This window comes from Lynx canadensis, chromosome A1 (assembly GCF_007474595.2).
Source record: "Lynx canadensis isolate LIC74 chromosome A1, mLynCan4.pri.v2, whole genome shotgun sequence".
NCBI classification, from domain to species: Eukaryota; Metazoa; Chordata; class Mammalia; order Carnivora; family Felidae; genus Lynx; species Lynx canadensis.
The window spans coordinates 218,393,265-218,411,838 of record NC_044303.2 but is presented as its reverse complement, the minus strand read 5'-3'; the positions used below and the strand labels follow the sequence as shown (position 1 = coordinate 218,411,838).

At 33.4% G+C, this 18,574-nt stretch overlaps 1 protein-coding gene across 1 annotated transcript in view; it reads right to left on the bottom strand.

Moving 5' to 3' along the window:
* Positions 1-18,574, bottom strand: part of CDH9 (cadherin 9) — a 137,158-nt gene that overhangs the window by 76,957 nt on the left and 41,627 nt on the right. The window contains exon 2 of the mRNA XM_030306961.1: positions 13,118-13,394. Coding sequence (XP_030162821.1) covers positions 13,118-13,345 — 228 coding nt within the window. The 5' untranslated portion in view covers positions 13,346-13,394. The remainder of the gene's footprint in view (positions 1-13,117; positions 13,395-18,574) is intronic.

Below are 18,574 nucleotides of genomic sequence, written 5' to 3'. Positions count from 1 at the left end.
TATTCATTTATGTGAAAAACACTTGCTAAATTTAGCTCATTGTAAATTAGAAATTAAACTTATAAAAAAATCAATATATTTAATGACAAATTTTGGGAAAATGGAATATACTTTATGATTTTGTTGTATATTAGAAAACTGATTTCATAACATGTTTAAACAAATACTTATTTGTCTGTGGTTTGACCAAGACACTTATTTTTTCATATACACACAAAAAATGACTTCACTTACTTGAAGTGAAGATTTTTTTTTGACAGTTTAAGACATGCTTATTTGAGGTAAGTATAGAAAAGTCAATAAAACTTTTTATTCAGAGATTCGTAAATTTAAAGCTTTTGTCAGTAACCTAATATTTTGGGCCTTTAAAGATATTGAATGTTGCATTTTTATTGATTATTATTAAAATGAAATATACTACAGCAACTACAAAGAATGATTTTCTAAGCAAGTAAGAACTTAAAAATGTGTTTTTAAAACATACATTAACATAATTACTGGAAATATTGTTTTTTTCCCTAAAAGTTTATTATCCTTTAATTTATTAAATATAGTGACTGAATTTCAACAGTGGTTGACAGATGAAGAAACAACACACCCAGGGGCACCTGGGTGGCTCAGTCAGTTAAGTGTCCAACTTCGGCTCAGGTCATGATTTCGTGGTTTCTGAGTTTGAGCCCAGTGGCAGACTCTGTGCTGACAGCTCAGAGCCTGGAACCTGCTTCAGATTCTGTGTCTCCTCCTCTCTCTGCCCCTCCCCTGCTCATGCTCTGTCTCTCTCTGTTTCTCAATAATAAATACATGTTAAATGTTTTTTTTTTAAAGAAAAATAAAAGAAAAGAAAAGAAAAGAAAAGAAAAGAAAAGAAAAGAAAAGAAAAAAGAAACGAAACGAAACAACACACCCAGAAAAAGTGGTGGATATAAAGACTTCTGCCTTGTCACTGCCATTATTCCTGTATAGTGTTAGGACTTACTATTACCTAATGACTTAATATTATCTAATGACTTAATGTTCTCTTCAAGCAATTTGCTTCATTCAACTATCTTTCTTAACATATTGACAATACTATTCCAATTAACAATCTTAAAATAGTTATTTACATGGGGCGCCTGGGTGGCTTGGTCGGTTAAGCGTCCGACTTCGGCTGAGGTCATGATCTCGCGGTCCATGAGTTCGAGCCCCGCGTCGGGCTCTGGGCTGACAGCTCAGAGCCTGGAGCCTGTTTCAGATTCTGTGTCTCCCTCTCTCTCTGCCCCTCCCCTGTTCATGCTCTGTCTCTCTCTGTCTCAAAAATAAATAAACGTTAAAAAAAATTAAAAAAATAGTTATTTACAGCAGAAAATTAAAATTTATTATGTGATATTCTTAGGGCCTTTTATAAGAATGCCCAGCCCCTTCTTCAGTTCCTTCTACTGTGGAAAAGAAAAATTATTCAAGAAAAGAAAATGAAATAAAATAGTTTTTTCATTTTTAAAATGTTTATTTAGGGGCGCCTGGGTGGCGCAGTCGGTTAAGCGTCCGACTTCAGCCAGGTCACGATCTCGCGGTCCGTGAGTTCGAGCCCCGCGTCAGGCTCTGGGCTGATGGCTCGGAGCCTGGAGCCTGTTTCCGATTCTGTGTCTCCCTCTCTCTGCCCCTCCCCTGTTCATGCTCTGTCTCTCTCTCTCTGTCCCAAAAATAAATAAATGTTGAAAAAAAAAAAATTTAAAAAAAAAAATGTTTATTTATTTTGAGTGAGAGAGAGAGAGAGAGAGAGAGTGAAGCAGAGGCAGAAAGAGAGAGAGAATCCTAAACAGCCTGCATGCTATCATCACAGAACCCAATGCATACTCAATCTCACAAACCATGTTATCACGACCTAAGCCAAAATCAAAAGTTGTACACTTAACTGACTGAGCTACCCAAGTGCCCTAGAATAAAATAATTTTTAATCTATATGCTCTGAATTATATTTTCATCACCGACTTTGTCTCATAGGGCTTCATTTTGTACAAACATTCAATCATAAGACATTTATTTAAAGGAAACACAAGTTTTAAGAAGGGAATAATACATAGAAGTTGATTTTAGTCATGGAACATAACTTGTGTGGGAACAACACTCTTCTTGAAATAATTAACTGTTTACAAATTAGTTAAAAAACAACAACAACAACAACAACAAAGCTAAAAATACAAATACTTTATAAAGGTAGTAGATAAGAACCAGGACAAAAATTCAGAGGCTTACTAGCAAATAGGGAATAAAGTGATTTCCACATTAACCCCTTTTTTTCTTGCAAGTATACCACATTTCATATGTCATGAAGAAGACAGGGTTCAAGCAGAAATCAGCAGTCTTTATGATGAGGCATCAGAGGTCAGGATTCAGGGACATCATAATGGCTAAAAATTGAGAGAAGAAATCCAGGAATAGAGGAAGCCACAGAAGAGAGAGCCCTAAACCTTGAATATACATTGCATGTAACATGTAGCTGACTTCTAAACTGACCATGTACAGACTAAGACTCCAAGGAATCCAGAGAAAAGGAACAGACTGAAGATTAATAACTAAGCAGAGAGGTTAGCCATTCCAGCTACTAGGAATGAAGAGTTTAAGATTAAAGCTCCTTGTAGGTAAATGTGTTTGGTGAACACTTTGAGATTTCCAGTAAAACAGCAGAAAAGTGAAAACTTAGGAGCCAGGAAGATGTGCTAGGATTTAGGGTTATACCACAGGGCTAAGGGAATAAACAAAATAGTCTTCCTTGAAAATCCTAAAAGCCTACATACAATCAAAGTAGAATCCCATAATTTCACTTCCTTCTGGGACAAAACTCAACAATCTTCAGAGGAAGAAAACAAAATCCAGAATCTCCACAATATGTTACCCTTAATACCCAGTATGTAATCTAAATTTTGTAGAGATTTAACAAGCAGAAAAATATAGCAAAACAGAATAGTCAATAGAAATAGATGAAAATAAGACTCAGGTGTTAAAATTTAACAGGCAAAGACTTTAAATATAGCTATCGTAAGTATATTAAAGAATGTTTATGGCATACTAAAATAATGGACATAATATATTAGGGATTTCATAAATTATATGCAAAGTCAAACAGAAAAGAAAACCTAGAACTAGAAATTATAGCTTCTGTAATAAAAATGTGCAACAGTGGTGTGGACACAGAAACAAAAGAAACAATATATTTGATGACACCAAAAATAAATGATCCATATGAAAGCACCAATATAAAAATATATTGACACAGATATAAAAATATATAACACAGTCTCAATGATGTATGGGACAATGTACAATGCTCTAATATACTTGTATTTGGAGTTCTCCTCCTCCAAAGAAGAGAGAGCAGGCCATAAAAATACAAATAAGCATACAATTTAAAAATTGGATGAAAAAGGACACACTGGTCTAAGAAGGCCAGTGAGTCCCAAACAGGTTAAACAAAACACATCTAGGTATCAAAGTACAACCCCTGTTGAAACAGACAGTCAGAGAGCTGAGGACACAGACCTTAAAAGCAACCAGAGACAAATACACATGACATACATGCATCACTACCAAAAGTAATGAAATCCACAATGCAATGTAGCAAAAATTTTAAGTACAAAAAGAAAAAAAACAGGTAAATCTATATTTCTACATTCAATTAAAATATTTTTCTTTTTAGGGGTGCCTGGGTAGCTCAGTTGGTTAAGTGTCCTACCTTTGATTTCAGCTCAGGTCATGATTTCAAGGTTCATGGGATCAAGCCCCATGTTGAACTCCTTGCTGATAGTAAGGAGCCTGCTTGGGATTCTCTCTTCCTCTCTCTCTTCCCCTCCCCTGCTTGCCCTCTCTTTTTCTCTCTCTCTCAAAATAAATAAACTTAAAAAAATAAAAGTAAAACAAGTATTTTTTTTCTTTTTCTTGTTTGTTTCATGTTTTTTTTTTTTTTTTTTTTAATTCTACTTATTTAACATCTAGTGTAATATTGGTTTCAGGAGAATTTAGTGACTCATCACTCACATATAATACCCAGTGCTGATCACAAGTGCCTTCCTTAATAGCTATCACCCATGTCGCCCACCTCCCCTTGAGCAACCCTCAGTTTGTTATCTATAGTTAAAAGTCTCTTATAGTTTGTTCCCCTCTCTTTTTTTTCCCTTCCCCTAGGTTCATCTGTTTTCTTTCTTAGATTCAACATATGACTGAAATCATATGGTATTGGTCTTTCCCTGACTGACTTGTTTCACTTAGTACAATATACTCTAGATCCATCCATGTTGTTGCAAATGGCAAGATTTCATTCTTTTTGATGGCTGAATAATATTCCATTGTATATATCTACCACATCTTCTTTATCCATTCATCACTTGTGAAATAATATTTTCAGATTAAAAAAACCAAAAAATTTGTGTCCATCAGATACAAACTACAATTAATGTTAAAGGAAATCTTCAGGTTGAAAGAAAATGATAGTACACAGAAATTCAGATCAATATGAAAGAATAAAAAGCACTGACTGGAAATGGTAACTACATAAGTAAATATAACACAACATAATGTGACATAAGATTGTGTTTCTTAAAATTTTTAATAAATAATGGAATGCTTAAATAATAAAATATTAGCAACACAGGGTGCAATTTATAATATATACAGAGAGAAAATATCTGACAAATATAGACTAAAACCCTACAGAGGAAATAAAATCATACTGTTGTAAGATGATTGCCATGCATGCTAAAATATATAATATTTACTTGATTTATATTATAGTAGGTTAAGGATACCAAATTTAGACATTTAAGAAAACACTCAGTTGACCCAAAATATGGTAGGAAAGCAAAAACCAAGGTAGAAAGAATAAATGGAACAAATGAAAACAAGAAAATGATACACTTAGATCCAATTATGTCAATGATTACATTGTTTATGAGCGGACTTAACACTAATTAAATGTTAAAGATTGTCATATTGGATAGAAAAGCACAAACCACTTCTGAGATGTTTACGAGAGCTGTTTTTTATATTAAATTGTACAGAAGGGCTGAAAGCAAAATGATGTAAGTGATCAACCATACAAATATTATCATAAATGAATTGGTGTGGCAAAGTTTGTACCAGGCAAAGTAAACTTCAAGCAAGTAGTATTATGAAAGATACAGGGTGATATTTCATAATAATAGAGCATCAATTAATCAGAAACCTAAGAGATAATTGGTCATGCATCCGATAATTGCATAAAAACAAATAAAGAATATTTGACAGAGGTAAAGAGAGAAATTAAAATATAGAACTTTTTAATATTCTTCTCACAGTAAGAATTGGAATAAGGAGACACAAAACTTTTAACCATAGAGAACTGAATAATACTATCATCAAGCTTATATAAGATTGCAAAATACTGTACCCAGTAGGTATGCAATAATTCCTTTTAAATATAGAAGACACATTTACGAAAATAGTTTTTAAATTGCATTTTTTAAAACCATTAATATGCAATAGCGATGTATCCTATTGTATTTGTAGAGTAAGATCAATAGAACATAAACTGTGGGGCAATGTTTTAATTTTTCAAGAAAAGCTTTTGTTATAGTAACCATTAAAGGAGCTGAAACTTTCACAAAATGGCCACATACAAATATATCCCTTCCCATTGTAGGAAAAAGAAAGGCCTTTTTCCTCTTAGATTTGCCAATACATTTATTTATTGATCTTGAACTCACTTTTGTGTTTCTGTCTGTTAGCGTATAGTTCTGAGTATGATGATTTATTGTAGTAGCATCCCTAAAACATTCTGGCTGTGAAACAGGATACTTACTGAGGGAGTTCCACTAAATGTATATTCAGTGACACATCTAGAGTGGCCTCATTTACTTTATGAAGTCAGTGCAAAAAAGGCTGAACATCTTTTAGAATATTGTCCTAATTCCTTTTCCATGAACAATACCAAAATAGCTATAAGACTATTAGTATGAGTCATTAGAATTTACTGTGGACACATTACAAAAAGCTGCACAAGCAAAGTTTGAATATTTTGTTAAAATCTGGTAAAAAAAATAGTCTATGTTCATGGGAATAGGGAAATATGGCAGTCCTAAATTAACAAATAAACAAACATGCATACGTTATTAACTTGGAGGGTGATTCTAGTGCTAAATTAGGCTAGGTAGAATTTAGCTATTAGGAATTCAGTCTATTAGATAAGGAAAAAGTATTTTCCTTCATCTAAATTGAGACTTCTATCAGGTATTTCTCCAACAGGCCAGCAATAATAGCATTTTGCTTATTATAGATAGAGACTATTTTATTTACAACAAATTATTTCTATCTATTTCTAAGATAGAGACCAGTGCATCTTATTTACTCTTAGTTTTAGGATTCAGTCTTGGTGTCCTGCATTGTAGGTGTTCAGTTTCTAAAACTAATTGAATAATAATACACAGGGTTAAGATCCACACTAACAGTCATAACTTTACAAATAAATATCTTTATTTGTAAAATAACTTTGTTTATTTGTAACTTTTTATTTGTAAAATAAATTTGTAAAAAAACTTTACAAATAAACACACTAATGCCTTACGTTGGCATATTTTTGGAAGATAAGCATCATAAATTTTCTGAAATGCAACTGACTAATGCATACCCAGAGCTTTAAAATCCATTCATATCTATTACTCGTGGAATTCTACTTTCAGTAATAAAGTAATCCAGTAAGTGTAATTTAAAATACACTCAAAGTTATTAGCTACCAAATTTTCATCACAGAAATGTGTGTGTATGTGTGTGTAATACCAGTCTAAATAGAAATTTCAGAAAATACATAAATTTAATTTAATTAAAAATTATATGTATGATATATGGCAAATACTGAAATTTTAACAATGTGCAGAAACACAGAATTAACTGAGAAAGACAAATTAAAATATATGTAAGTAATATGAAATCAACAGTGCTAAAATATATAACTGGAAATAAGCAGAAATATGTAAACTTTTAACCTTATCTTCATAGTGTGATTATAGTTATCTTTGAGATTTTTTACATTAACTTTTAATTTTATGGACCTAGTTTTTTGTAAGGAACACTAATAACTTTTATTAAAATAATAACGCTTATTATTAAATGATGCTTGTGCTTAAATATTTTTTCACAGTCCTCCCTCTAGACCTTCCTAGAGTTTCTACGAATACTTCTTAAGTTTGTTTGTTTGTTTGTTTGTTTGTTTTTTAAACACTGATGAATATGTAAGCGTGGATGTGATCTTTTGCAAGTTTGGCAATAGAGGAAGAGACTGTTAAAATATTAGAAATATTTCACAAGCACTGAAGTTGGTGGAAGATGTCAGGGAAAATCACACATATATTTGGTAATCGTACTAATAAACATTTCTACCATACTCTAATATTTTAAATGGTTTAACAGTTACTATATTCCAGGGGGAAAAAAAGTTTAGTTAAATTTTAAATGTAAATTTTTCTAGAAGTAGTTATGTTTCCTTAATCAGTCAGAATTTGTTTCATCTTATCTTTTAATTCTTAATGCCTGTTTGAATTACCTGTATTCAGGGCAAAGAAATTGTTGGAATGCAAATGATTCTAAAGTGTGTGCTGTTTTGGCATAGAGCAAAATGAGAGGGTTGCAGCTGCAATTAGGGGCTTCAAGGATAATGGAAATACAGGAAAGGAATTGACTTTTTTCAAAATGTGCCAGGAAAAATGGGATATATTTATTTTAAACCTTCTCTGCTGTTTCTGTGTTTCAAAGTGCCAGTCTCTCAGGATCCAGAGTAATAAGTGCTTAATAAAGATAGCAACTGAATATTAATTTTGAGTAAATAAATATATTTTGTCAAACATTTTGGGGAAGAAAAAAAATGAAATCAAACACAGATTGAAAGCCCAAAGGCCACAGATTCTAGATGGTAAAATATTAGACCAGAATAATTTAAATTATGCCTTGAATAAGATTTTGATAGGTGGTTAAATTTTGATGGGAAATTCTAGCCAAGAAGAATGGGGATGGGCTTTATATAAGAGGATGCCGTTGAGATAGGACTTAAAGCAAGGAGAAGAGATGAAATTATGAAAAAGCAGGTTAGATACTCCCTGTAAAAGTGCCTGTGACCATGATAAAATAGAAGTGAAGCCTATGGAAGAGGAAAGGTTTCACTTTGTCTAGAACTAAAGCCATATTGTACTGTTGTGGGAACACAGAATACGGGCTGGAATGTACAATGATATCGAATACTTTGAATCTACTTAAGTCAATTTTTCTATAGATATTTTGTCCAAGAGGTTGGTATCATTCAAGAAACAGTGTGTAATGGGTTTTTAAGAATTGAAAAAAAAAATAATGAAGTCAAGTAAAAAGTCATTAGGTGTGCTAATGCAGTGGTTCGAGGAAGTGATAATGCAGTGCAAGTGATGAGGGGCTTGACAGTAAGAATTAAATACTAGCATTCTAGTATAAAAGCAGAGTTTTAGAGATCTCAGTGTGAAATAAGCCATTGTAGACTATCCAGAGAACCTAGCCTTAATGCTTAATATTTTTCTCATGTGTTTTTAGTTTTAAACAACTAACCTATAAAGAGAATTTTGGGATACAATGTGCCCATAAATCTGAAACAGCTGCTACATGTACTGCACCATAGTAAAGCTTTACAAAGATAATTTATTTAGATGCTGAAAAACACTATAATATACTATAAAAATTTATCAAACATCCTTCAGGAACTTTGAGACTTTATTTCTGTTTCTGTACACATCAAAGTGCCATTTTCTGAAAGCCTAAGAGAAAATTGCCTATCCAAGTACATTATTTTATGTATGCTTTGGGGGGATATCAATATTTAGTGCATATGTCAATATCTGTAAGTGTAAAGGAGAGTCATCCCACAGTTTCATTACTCAGTCTGATATAAACCACACTCCCATCCACTTTCCAGTTGGTACCTGTGTTTTCCACTGTTTTAGTAAGAAGTAAATCAATTGTATCCAGTTGTAACCAAGAGCTTGATAAATGTTAAAATCCCATTCCAATTTGAGATTCTGATTATACTCATGGTAATTTTGGCTATGGTATAGTAAAAGGTTTTGAATTAAAACATAAAAACATATAGAGCTAACTTGGTAAAAATATGTTGTATTTAAATGGTGACTGGTTATAGGCAGTTCCATAGCACAGTATTGATTGCTGTGAGCAAAGCAAATGCTTTGAATTAAAGTGTAATGGTCGGTTAAGCTGATATTTCAATTATTTTATAAATACCATTGTTTTCTTTCAGAAGGAATAAACACTATACTTGTAAGTTTGGTATCTCTCCAAGTAATAAATGTGTTTTAATCAGATATTAAATATAAATTCTCAATAATAGGCATGTGATTTATTAATTATTAATTCATGACAACTAGGGATTCCTCAGGATCTCGACCTATTGTGTAAGAAAGCAAGTGCATATGAAGTTTCTCTAACAGAGTTGTAGGAGCCTTTGCTATACTTCTTGTTAAATTTATTTAAATTCTACTCTTGAGCAGTATTACTCTTTTGCTTAAGTAATTCAGCTACATGCTTCTATTCAAATTACAGGGAAGCTACATGGCGATTGTCATAACTTTGTAATCCTCTTAAGTAAGAACCAAAAATTTCCCTCATTACAGAAAACAGAATTAATATATCTCTGATAGCATCCATCAAAAATGAGCAACCAAACTTCAGACTGAATTATTGTGGAAAACGAAAATTACTCTTAATTTTATTTGTATTTTTCATTTCTTTTAAAAATTTTAAATCCAGTACAGTTAACATACAAAAACTACTCTTAATTTTAACATTCCTCACTTTTCTGTCCTGTCTTGCAAAAAATACGAAATGACATACAGAAATATCCCCTTATCTTTCCTTTTAAAAATATCATTGTGACTCATTTTCTTGCTCCTCCAGTCCATCCTAACAATGAAAGCAAACCGAGCATCCCAGACTTGTGCTCCACCAATAATGAACTAGTACAAAAGCTTTCAACAGGGTTCAGCTTCCGTGCTGTATATAAAACAACTCAGCATGGAATTCTGAGCCTTTGACAGTAGCAGTCTAACTTCATCCTATTAAGCTATTCTCTGTGTGTGTGTGTGTGTGCACGTGCACACAAGTGTTTCACATGCATATCATGCCATATGCAATCCCACCTCCTTGGATTTATCCACATGCAAATTTTGTTAAATTTTTACTATCCCTTCTTGTACACAAATGCAGTCCCATCCTCAATCCTAGAAAACATCAGAATTTTAAAGTTAAAGAGATCTTAATAACAATTTAACCTAACAAGAATTTGAGGTTTGGAAAGTTTAGTTAATTTCTAAATTGTATGTGATTACTAAATTGCAAAACCAGGACTGACCCTTGTAAATTGCATGTTTATGTGCATGTACAAGTATATTTTGTTACATTTTACTGCTACTATTTTCTTACTTGTTTTAAAACTTCTTCATTTAAATTCAGGATCAAACCGTAAATTTTTCATCCAAGGATTATATATCCTTCCAACTTTATACAATTTTATGTCACCTATAAATTACAATAGGTCTTAATATTGTCTGCAATGCCAAGCCTCTGGAAAACTAGGAAAAAATATGAAAATTTCTTTCCATTAGAGGCTACATATTCTTTTTGAATCATGGTACATGGTAAATATGGTAGGCCTTTACATCACGTGGAGGTTGCCACGGTAGTGGATCCCAGAAGACTAGGCAAACAGAGCAATGTGGTCAAAAAGACCATCTGTTTGGTGTTCATGTGTTTGACCAAGTTGAGTCCTAAGTGAAGGACTCAAGTTTGACCAAGTAAAGTCCTAGCGAGGCTCTGCATATGCAAATGAATGATAATGTTGAAAGCCAAGAGAACAGGTTAGGAGTTCACAGACCCTTAAGAAGTTAATGAAAGTAAACAGTAGTTGGAAGCCTACTTTTATAGTGAACTCCATATATGGTGCATGGCATATCTAAGAAAAGGCCCTATTTCAAAACAGAGAAATCATTTTTTTTAAAAAAGTAATGAGTGTTTTATTTTGTTGAAGCTTCTCTTTCGTATACATATTGCTTTCCAAATATAATATAAAAATAGTTGACATAACCTTTTGGTTTGATTATCTTCATTTGACAAAAATTCTTATTATTATAATCGGTTTTCTATCTTTGGCTCATAATATGGTTGTCAAGGATAAATAAGCAGTAAAAAATTGAACACCTTAACTTGTGTATGGCTTAAAAAAAACAGGTTATTGTCCAAAGACAAGTGATCAAATATTTTATGAAAACTAATTAAATAAAACTATGCACACATTTTAGTAACTATTTTTGACAGATTACAGAACTAATTAAAAAAAAGCAGGATGGTACAAAAAGTTCTAAACCATAGTGCATATTTTAAAATGTCGGTGCAGTAATGGTGTCTGTTAATCAATGCACACATAATTTTTAGAAGGAAGCATCTTTGTTTACAGCTAAAAATAAATGCTTGTAGTGGAGCCTTGATTGCCTTACGATTGAGCATCTCTTTTTATCTGTAGCTATTCTTCGGCATCTGTGAATCTCCAAGGATGAAACCCTCTATGTAAGACCTTGTGAACTGAATGTGCCCTTTATACACTGCCTTAGAAAAAGAATCATAAGGCAATTTCAAGTCCTTAGACACAAACATTTGTCAGTTGAACTTGAAATATCCTGATGTTAGTTATTAACTATAGTGTGAGAAGTGATGTTAAATGAGGGATGCTGGGGGATGCCCTATGACTAACCTGAGGAGAAATAAGAGGGAAAAAAAAAGAATCAGCAAGTGAACTATATGGGGCAAAATGAGTGTGACCTGTGGAACCAGGGGAGGAGATATCAAAAGAAGAGGAAATAATAGGCTTCTGATAAAAGAAGCTGCAGTTGAAAAAAATACACTGCCACACACACACACACACACACACACACACACACACACTGAAAAATTAGAACAAGATTTTGGCAATTTCATAGAATAAATGTGTTTCTAGTTTAAAAGCAATATAGGCATGACTTTTGTGATATTAGATGCTTTTTATGTTTTTATTTTTGGCCCATTCTATCTTATCTGCCTCGTGTTGCTAGTAACTCAAAAAATACTGTGACCATCACAGTCATTTCTAGTATCATGTGCAAAGAATCAAGAAAAAAAAGTATGTGATTTATGAGCAATGTTAGTATTCATCATTGTTTATTTTGTTTTATTCTTAGAATTTGAAAGTATCTCAGCATTAGGCACATATCTGGAATAATCCAATAAACAAAGGATTTGTCTTGCATGTAGAATGGTATGAGTGAGATTGGTAGATATTAGATAAATAGAAAATTCTGGATGTTGGAACGATCATGTCATCTATTTTGAGGAAGACAGAAAAGAGGAAGAGAAAGTTTACGAGTCTATTTTCTCAAAGTTGAATACAAGAAGGAGAGTTACGTATTCTCTATCGCGGTTTGTTCCAGACTGCTAATGAGCCGCTATTGCTGTTAGGATGGTTTTAACCTTCCCGGAGGTACTGCCTTCTTTCTACTTCTGTTTTCTTTCTCCTTCTCCTTGAGCCCTTTGGTCCGGATTACAGGCGAGAAGTCGTTCAGTTTGACTGATATTAAGAAACAGACTACCGAGAGAGAAGTATTTATACTTATTTACTTCTCATACACAGCAGACTATTCTTAATTATGATAAATTGATTATTAGTAGTCACCAATATATTTTAGTAATTTTTGGTATACTATAATTGCATTTTGTTTTGCCTCATATAGCACACTAAGTTATTCTTTATCCGATGCTTTAAATTAAATTTCAAAGAACGTTTTTAAAACATTTTAGAGGCACATCCATAAATATATAAATATAAATCATATATTGCTGATTAATAATGCTATGGACACTGACCTACATTTAGCTACCTGAGTAAATCACATTACCCATACTACCCTACTGAAAACATTTGCAATATTATGCCTTCTGCACACCATAATTAGTCAAATATTGTAAAATAATCATTAATAATATGGGAAGTTGCTGTAAAAAGTAAATAAATTGCCATCACTTTCAGCTTCTAGATTTATCACATAAAAATTCTTACCTTGCCAACATACTGTGTGTCTGTACCTGTGTACTCTTCCAACAAGAAGAACTGATTCCACATCCAGCCACGCTTGGTACGATGTAACATTTTACTATCATCTTTTGTCAGATCCACAACCCTTTTGCTTGGCAAATCCCTACTAGCTTTTTCTTCTAATGGAATAGCATCAACTGTATGAAACATATAGGTCCAGATGAATAGTGATAGGCAATAGTATGTCCTCATTATAAGCAGCTTCAGTAGGATATCAAATTCAATGTACTGTCCAATTCCCCTAAGGAGTAGAGAGAAAAATGGCTCATTAGGTTGTGTTTCATTTTCACATAACCTGTAAACTATAAAACTTTTCTAAATATTAAGATTTTATAAATAATATATATACATTATTTTTCCATGTTACATCAATGAACTTATCATTAAACATATCACATCATATAGCTCACATATCATATAGCGAGGTGAGGAGACGTGTAGCACAGATAAACTAAACAGAATTTAACAGGTGACTTTAATATCACTATATTGCAGCATATAAATGAGAACATATTTGTAATTTAAAATACCAAGTATTTGAAAAAAAATTAAGCTCTACAATATACCAAGGATCATACTGAACGTTCCTGAGTCTTTAAGACTAATAAAAACTAGTGTATTTATTAATATATACATATATATGAGCTTATATACCTTTAGTAACACTGTTTTCAGTGCACAAGCTATCAACTTTTACAATCTGTTTCTTCTTCTCCTCCACCTTTGCCTTTTCCCTCTCCTCTTCCTCCTCTTCGTCTTCTTCCTCCTTGTTCTTCTGTACCATGATAAGGTATTTCCTCAAGGCAAACTAACTTGTACCAAATATACTTTGGATTATGTCCTGCAATACCTAACACCATACTATGTTGATCCTTTATAATTGATAACTGTATTTTTCCTGACAGTCAGTTGAATAAGTCACTCAAATTTACTTGAGGCTGAAAAGAGCATGCTCTAAACGGACACACTTTACCTGATAATTAAAAACAACAACACATATTTATTTCCTAAAATAATAGGAAAAATGAGTGCACAAAATTGATGTGGTAAAATTCGATATGGGCGTCTTAGCTATGAGATAACTTGATCGAGAATTTTGCAACACTGTCTCTCTGTTGATACGGTAAGTTGAATTTTCTTGAAGTGAAAAAAACACTAGTTCATTTGGTATTTCAGAATTAATTTTGTTTATTAGCAAAACAAATTGGTTTCATTTGAAAACATTCAGAAGATGTGAAATCCTAATAATGCTGCTGCTGATGGTAATGATATTGGTAAGCAATAGAAACCCATCTCAAACTAATGTAGGCAAAGGAAGAATTCACTGGAACATAAAATCAAACTAAATGGGGAAAGGAAGAAATGAAGGGAGCAAAGAAGCAATTGGGCCTTTCCTGCTCATGAAAACAGGAATTAGGGGCATGGGTACTTTAATACTATTCTCTCTTGCTCACCCCTCTCTCCTCTCTTGCTTTCAACTAAGCCTCCTCGACCTGATGGCATATAGGAATATATAGAGTTCAGATTTAACATCTTCCAATCCAGAAAGCAACTGACAGTGTTTTCTAATTTGAGTTTGAAAAATTGTGGGAATGGACTCTAATTTACCTGGCTTAGGCCAGATGCCCAACACTGGACCATAAGTCTCTGGAGTCAGTTGTTGTTATCAAGGCATAAAGGTCAAACATGTGCCTCTAACTTGGCTTTTCCATTATTATCTGTGAGATTTGGTGATATTTACTTGGTCTCAACTACTTACTCCTAGAAAGGTAGAATAATTATTACCTGACTCACAAAACATTGTTATTAATTTTATTTTAAACCTTTAGGAATACAAAGTAATACTTATTTGTATCACAAAAATTTTATTTTATTTCTACAACAGTGTATACCCATGAGAAAACTGCATGTGAAGAATTTAAGTAATCTGGCAAATGCACAAGTAGTAAGTATTGGAACTAGATACACAGCCTTAAACAATGTTTTACAAAAGATAATATATGTAAAGAGGTTAGCATAGTGCTAGCATACAAATTGTCAACATGTTAATGCCATCATCATCATCATCATCATCATCATCCATGGTTGCTTCCACTATAGTCATAGTCATATATCAGAAAGGAATGGTGATTGGCAGATAATGGTAGGGATGCTTGCTATGGTCCACAGCTATTGGCTCTGTCCAGCACACATGTACTCTAATTTCCATACCTATTATTTAAAAAAAACTTCTTACTTAACAAAATACACATATATAATCACAAATCCTCACACTGCAAAATGAGAGAAATTAAAATCACATTACTTTTTGACTCTGAAATCTCAGGTACTTATCTTTCTTAGTACTTTATGTGGCTATTCGTAATCCTGTAAACTATAGGAAATTGGTAAATTTAACCACAACAGATGTAAAACTCTGAAATAAATATCAGAAAACTACAGAGTCAAAAAGTGCTTAGAAAAAGTGCAATGGAAAAGTACCATCTGGTGGCCACTAGCTCAGAACATGCCCTGCATGGTTTGAACAGTGATGGTGCAGTAGGAAATGAGCAGCCGAAGGATCTCAAGAACAGCTGGTGTCTCACTTTGATAAAATACAACAAATTCCTTAGTTGACCACACTGGACACCTGTTTTCCCCCCAGTGGGAAATCTCTTTTCACCATCATTTTTACTGACCACTCTTGCAAGAGAAATTAGAGAGCATTCTTCATTTCCTGTGGTCTGTTCTAACTGTGATGCCCACTTTAGATGGAAATAAGTGTTTAAGCAGAAAAGTTAAGATGTATTTGGTGGAGCCAGAGACTTAGGCAGAGGCCAGGATCCCATAGGTCTTTATAAGCTAGAGTAAAAAAAAATGCATTCATTTTCAGTGCAATGGAAATCAGTTGGAAGATTTTTAACATGAAATGTTTAGAAAAGATCAATCTGGCTGCAGTGTGGAAAGTAGGTTAGAGGGTAAGCAAGAAATTTGGTTAAGGGGGAGATCAGTTAGAGTCTATCTCTCAAGTTAAGAAAAAGATGGCAGTGGCATATGGAGAAGTGATTTCCAGTGGACACTGACACTGTGCTCAGGTTCCCTTCATTCTTTAATATGGACACACACACACACACACACGCACACACACCACACGCACTAAAATTTTTTCAGGCTTTTGCCTCTAATGACCTGCACCTGCAACTCTCTTTGGAGGACTTCCTTTGGCTACTGGAACCACTCTGCTCACACACACAGGGTGCCTAAAGTGCCTACAAGTTTACAATCATCTCCCGTGAAATTCCTGAGCCATTGTCTAACAGGTGCAAAAGTGTGGAAATTCACACTTTATTTACATCCCAGAGTTCCCCTACAGACTCATGGAGACTGAAACTTTGAAATCACACCCTGTTTGGATTCTGTTTTCCCATGCTCTTTCTCACTTTCTGACCTGGAAGCAATTTGTTAACTAATCAATTGTATACTAATCCTTGCTTCAGGATCCAACTCTGGAGAAATGGACCTAAGGCATGAATACAATCCAAGTATTGACATGTCAATAAGAGTAGATACTACCTGCTTATGTTCTAAATATTGAAGGTGAAAAAAGATACATAAAGTATAGCTTTTAGATTATTAGTTTGTGTGTTGAGTAAATTATTGTGCCATTTTTGTGGGGTCGCTTATAGCAGGGACACCTCTTATAAAAGATGATCTATTAGGAAAATGAAGAATCAAGTTTTTTCTTATTTTTGGCCACTTTTATGCTGGTACTATTACTAACATATTAATCATAGGAAGCGAAATGATTCGCTGTCCTGCTAATTCAATCTATATATTTATGACAACTCTTTAAAATGAGTTCTTCCATAATCCTTTATATTATGATGAGGAAACTGAGGCACAGAGAGGTTAATTGGCTTGCCCAAGTTTATATAAGCAGACCCAGAAGAACTGAGAATTAAATCCAGGTACCCCCTTGCCTTGGGCTGCACTGCTCCAGAAATAGCCTCCTGACATCTGTGAGGCTGGCAACCAACATTTATCTTAACGTACATTCTGTGTTCTAGACACTATTCTGAGTCTTTTTTCAAGCATCGTTTCTTTAACTCCCATCACAGAAATATTACCAGGAAGGGATGTCACATTGGACAAAGGGGCAAACTGAGGCTTTGCTTGTTTAAGTAACCTGCTGTTATCACAAGGTGGTAGACACCTGTGGGAAAGGTGGAAGGCATTCAGGATTTGAATTCTGTTGGACTGATGTCAGTGCTCCTGGTATGAATTGTACTGTTGCTAGATAATGATGCTCCACGTGCGCCCACCTGGGGCCTCCTTCACCTGCTTTTGCCCTATTCAGGGTCTTTCTTTCCTCCCAGTGTGACCTGGAACAGTCTTACTTGGTTCATCCATAGCCATCTCCGTTGTATTATTTTCAGTTTCTCTATCATATTCTGCTTTCTTGAGGAGTCTTCTATAACAACTTTTTCAAAAACACCCTACCCCACTTCAGTCTTTATTGATTTCTTTCATACCATCCATTTATTTCCTATATAGTATTTACCATGATTTTAATGATCTCTTTCGTTTTAGTGGATTATGTATTTATTGATGGGTTTTTCTAGTTATGATGTAACTTGTATGGTGGTGAGATACTCTGTAAGTCACTGTATTCTGCATAAAATAGTTATTGATATATAGTAGGTGCTTAATACGTATTTATAAAATTAGTTGACTCATGCCTAAATAGATAATCCTCAATTTGAGTCTGGGATCACAAATGAGATTGACTTAATATTCCATTGCCTAAACAAGCTAATAGAGATAAGGAAAGAGCTCAGCTGGGAGGAAATATGCCCTTAAAAGAACTCTGTTGGTTTTCTTCCCGACAAATGGACTACAGTAAAATAAGAACAATATGCATAAACATTTGCATAATGTGGGATTAAATATGAACTTTAGAACATGATTCATATAAATTATAGACTGTTTGAACTTGAATCCCTTTCACTAAGTAGATTCTTTTCCTCATAATTCTTAGCATAATTCTTTCACATTTAGGAATAATAGTGTATGCCTCCTGTGGCCAATTTAACACCCGCACATTCCTCTGCTTTTAGACAAAAGTACACATTATAAAACGTTTTTTATTGCACTTTGTTTTAAAGTTAGCAAGCTCTTATCTCATGGGGTTTATTAAAAATTCTTCCTATCCTTTATTCATTCAATAGCAACAAGCTGATTACTAAATTTTCTATGCTTAATTATCTCTATCAGCCTTAAATGTTCTGCATTTTAATCATATTTTTTTGTTGATAAATAAATACCATCAGATGCATTATAAAGTACAATATTTTAAATTTGCTTTAACTTTGATTTTGTAATCAGGGAATTCACTTGAATCTTGTTAACTTTAAAAACTGAAAATTGTTTTATTATTATTCC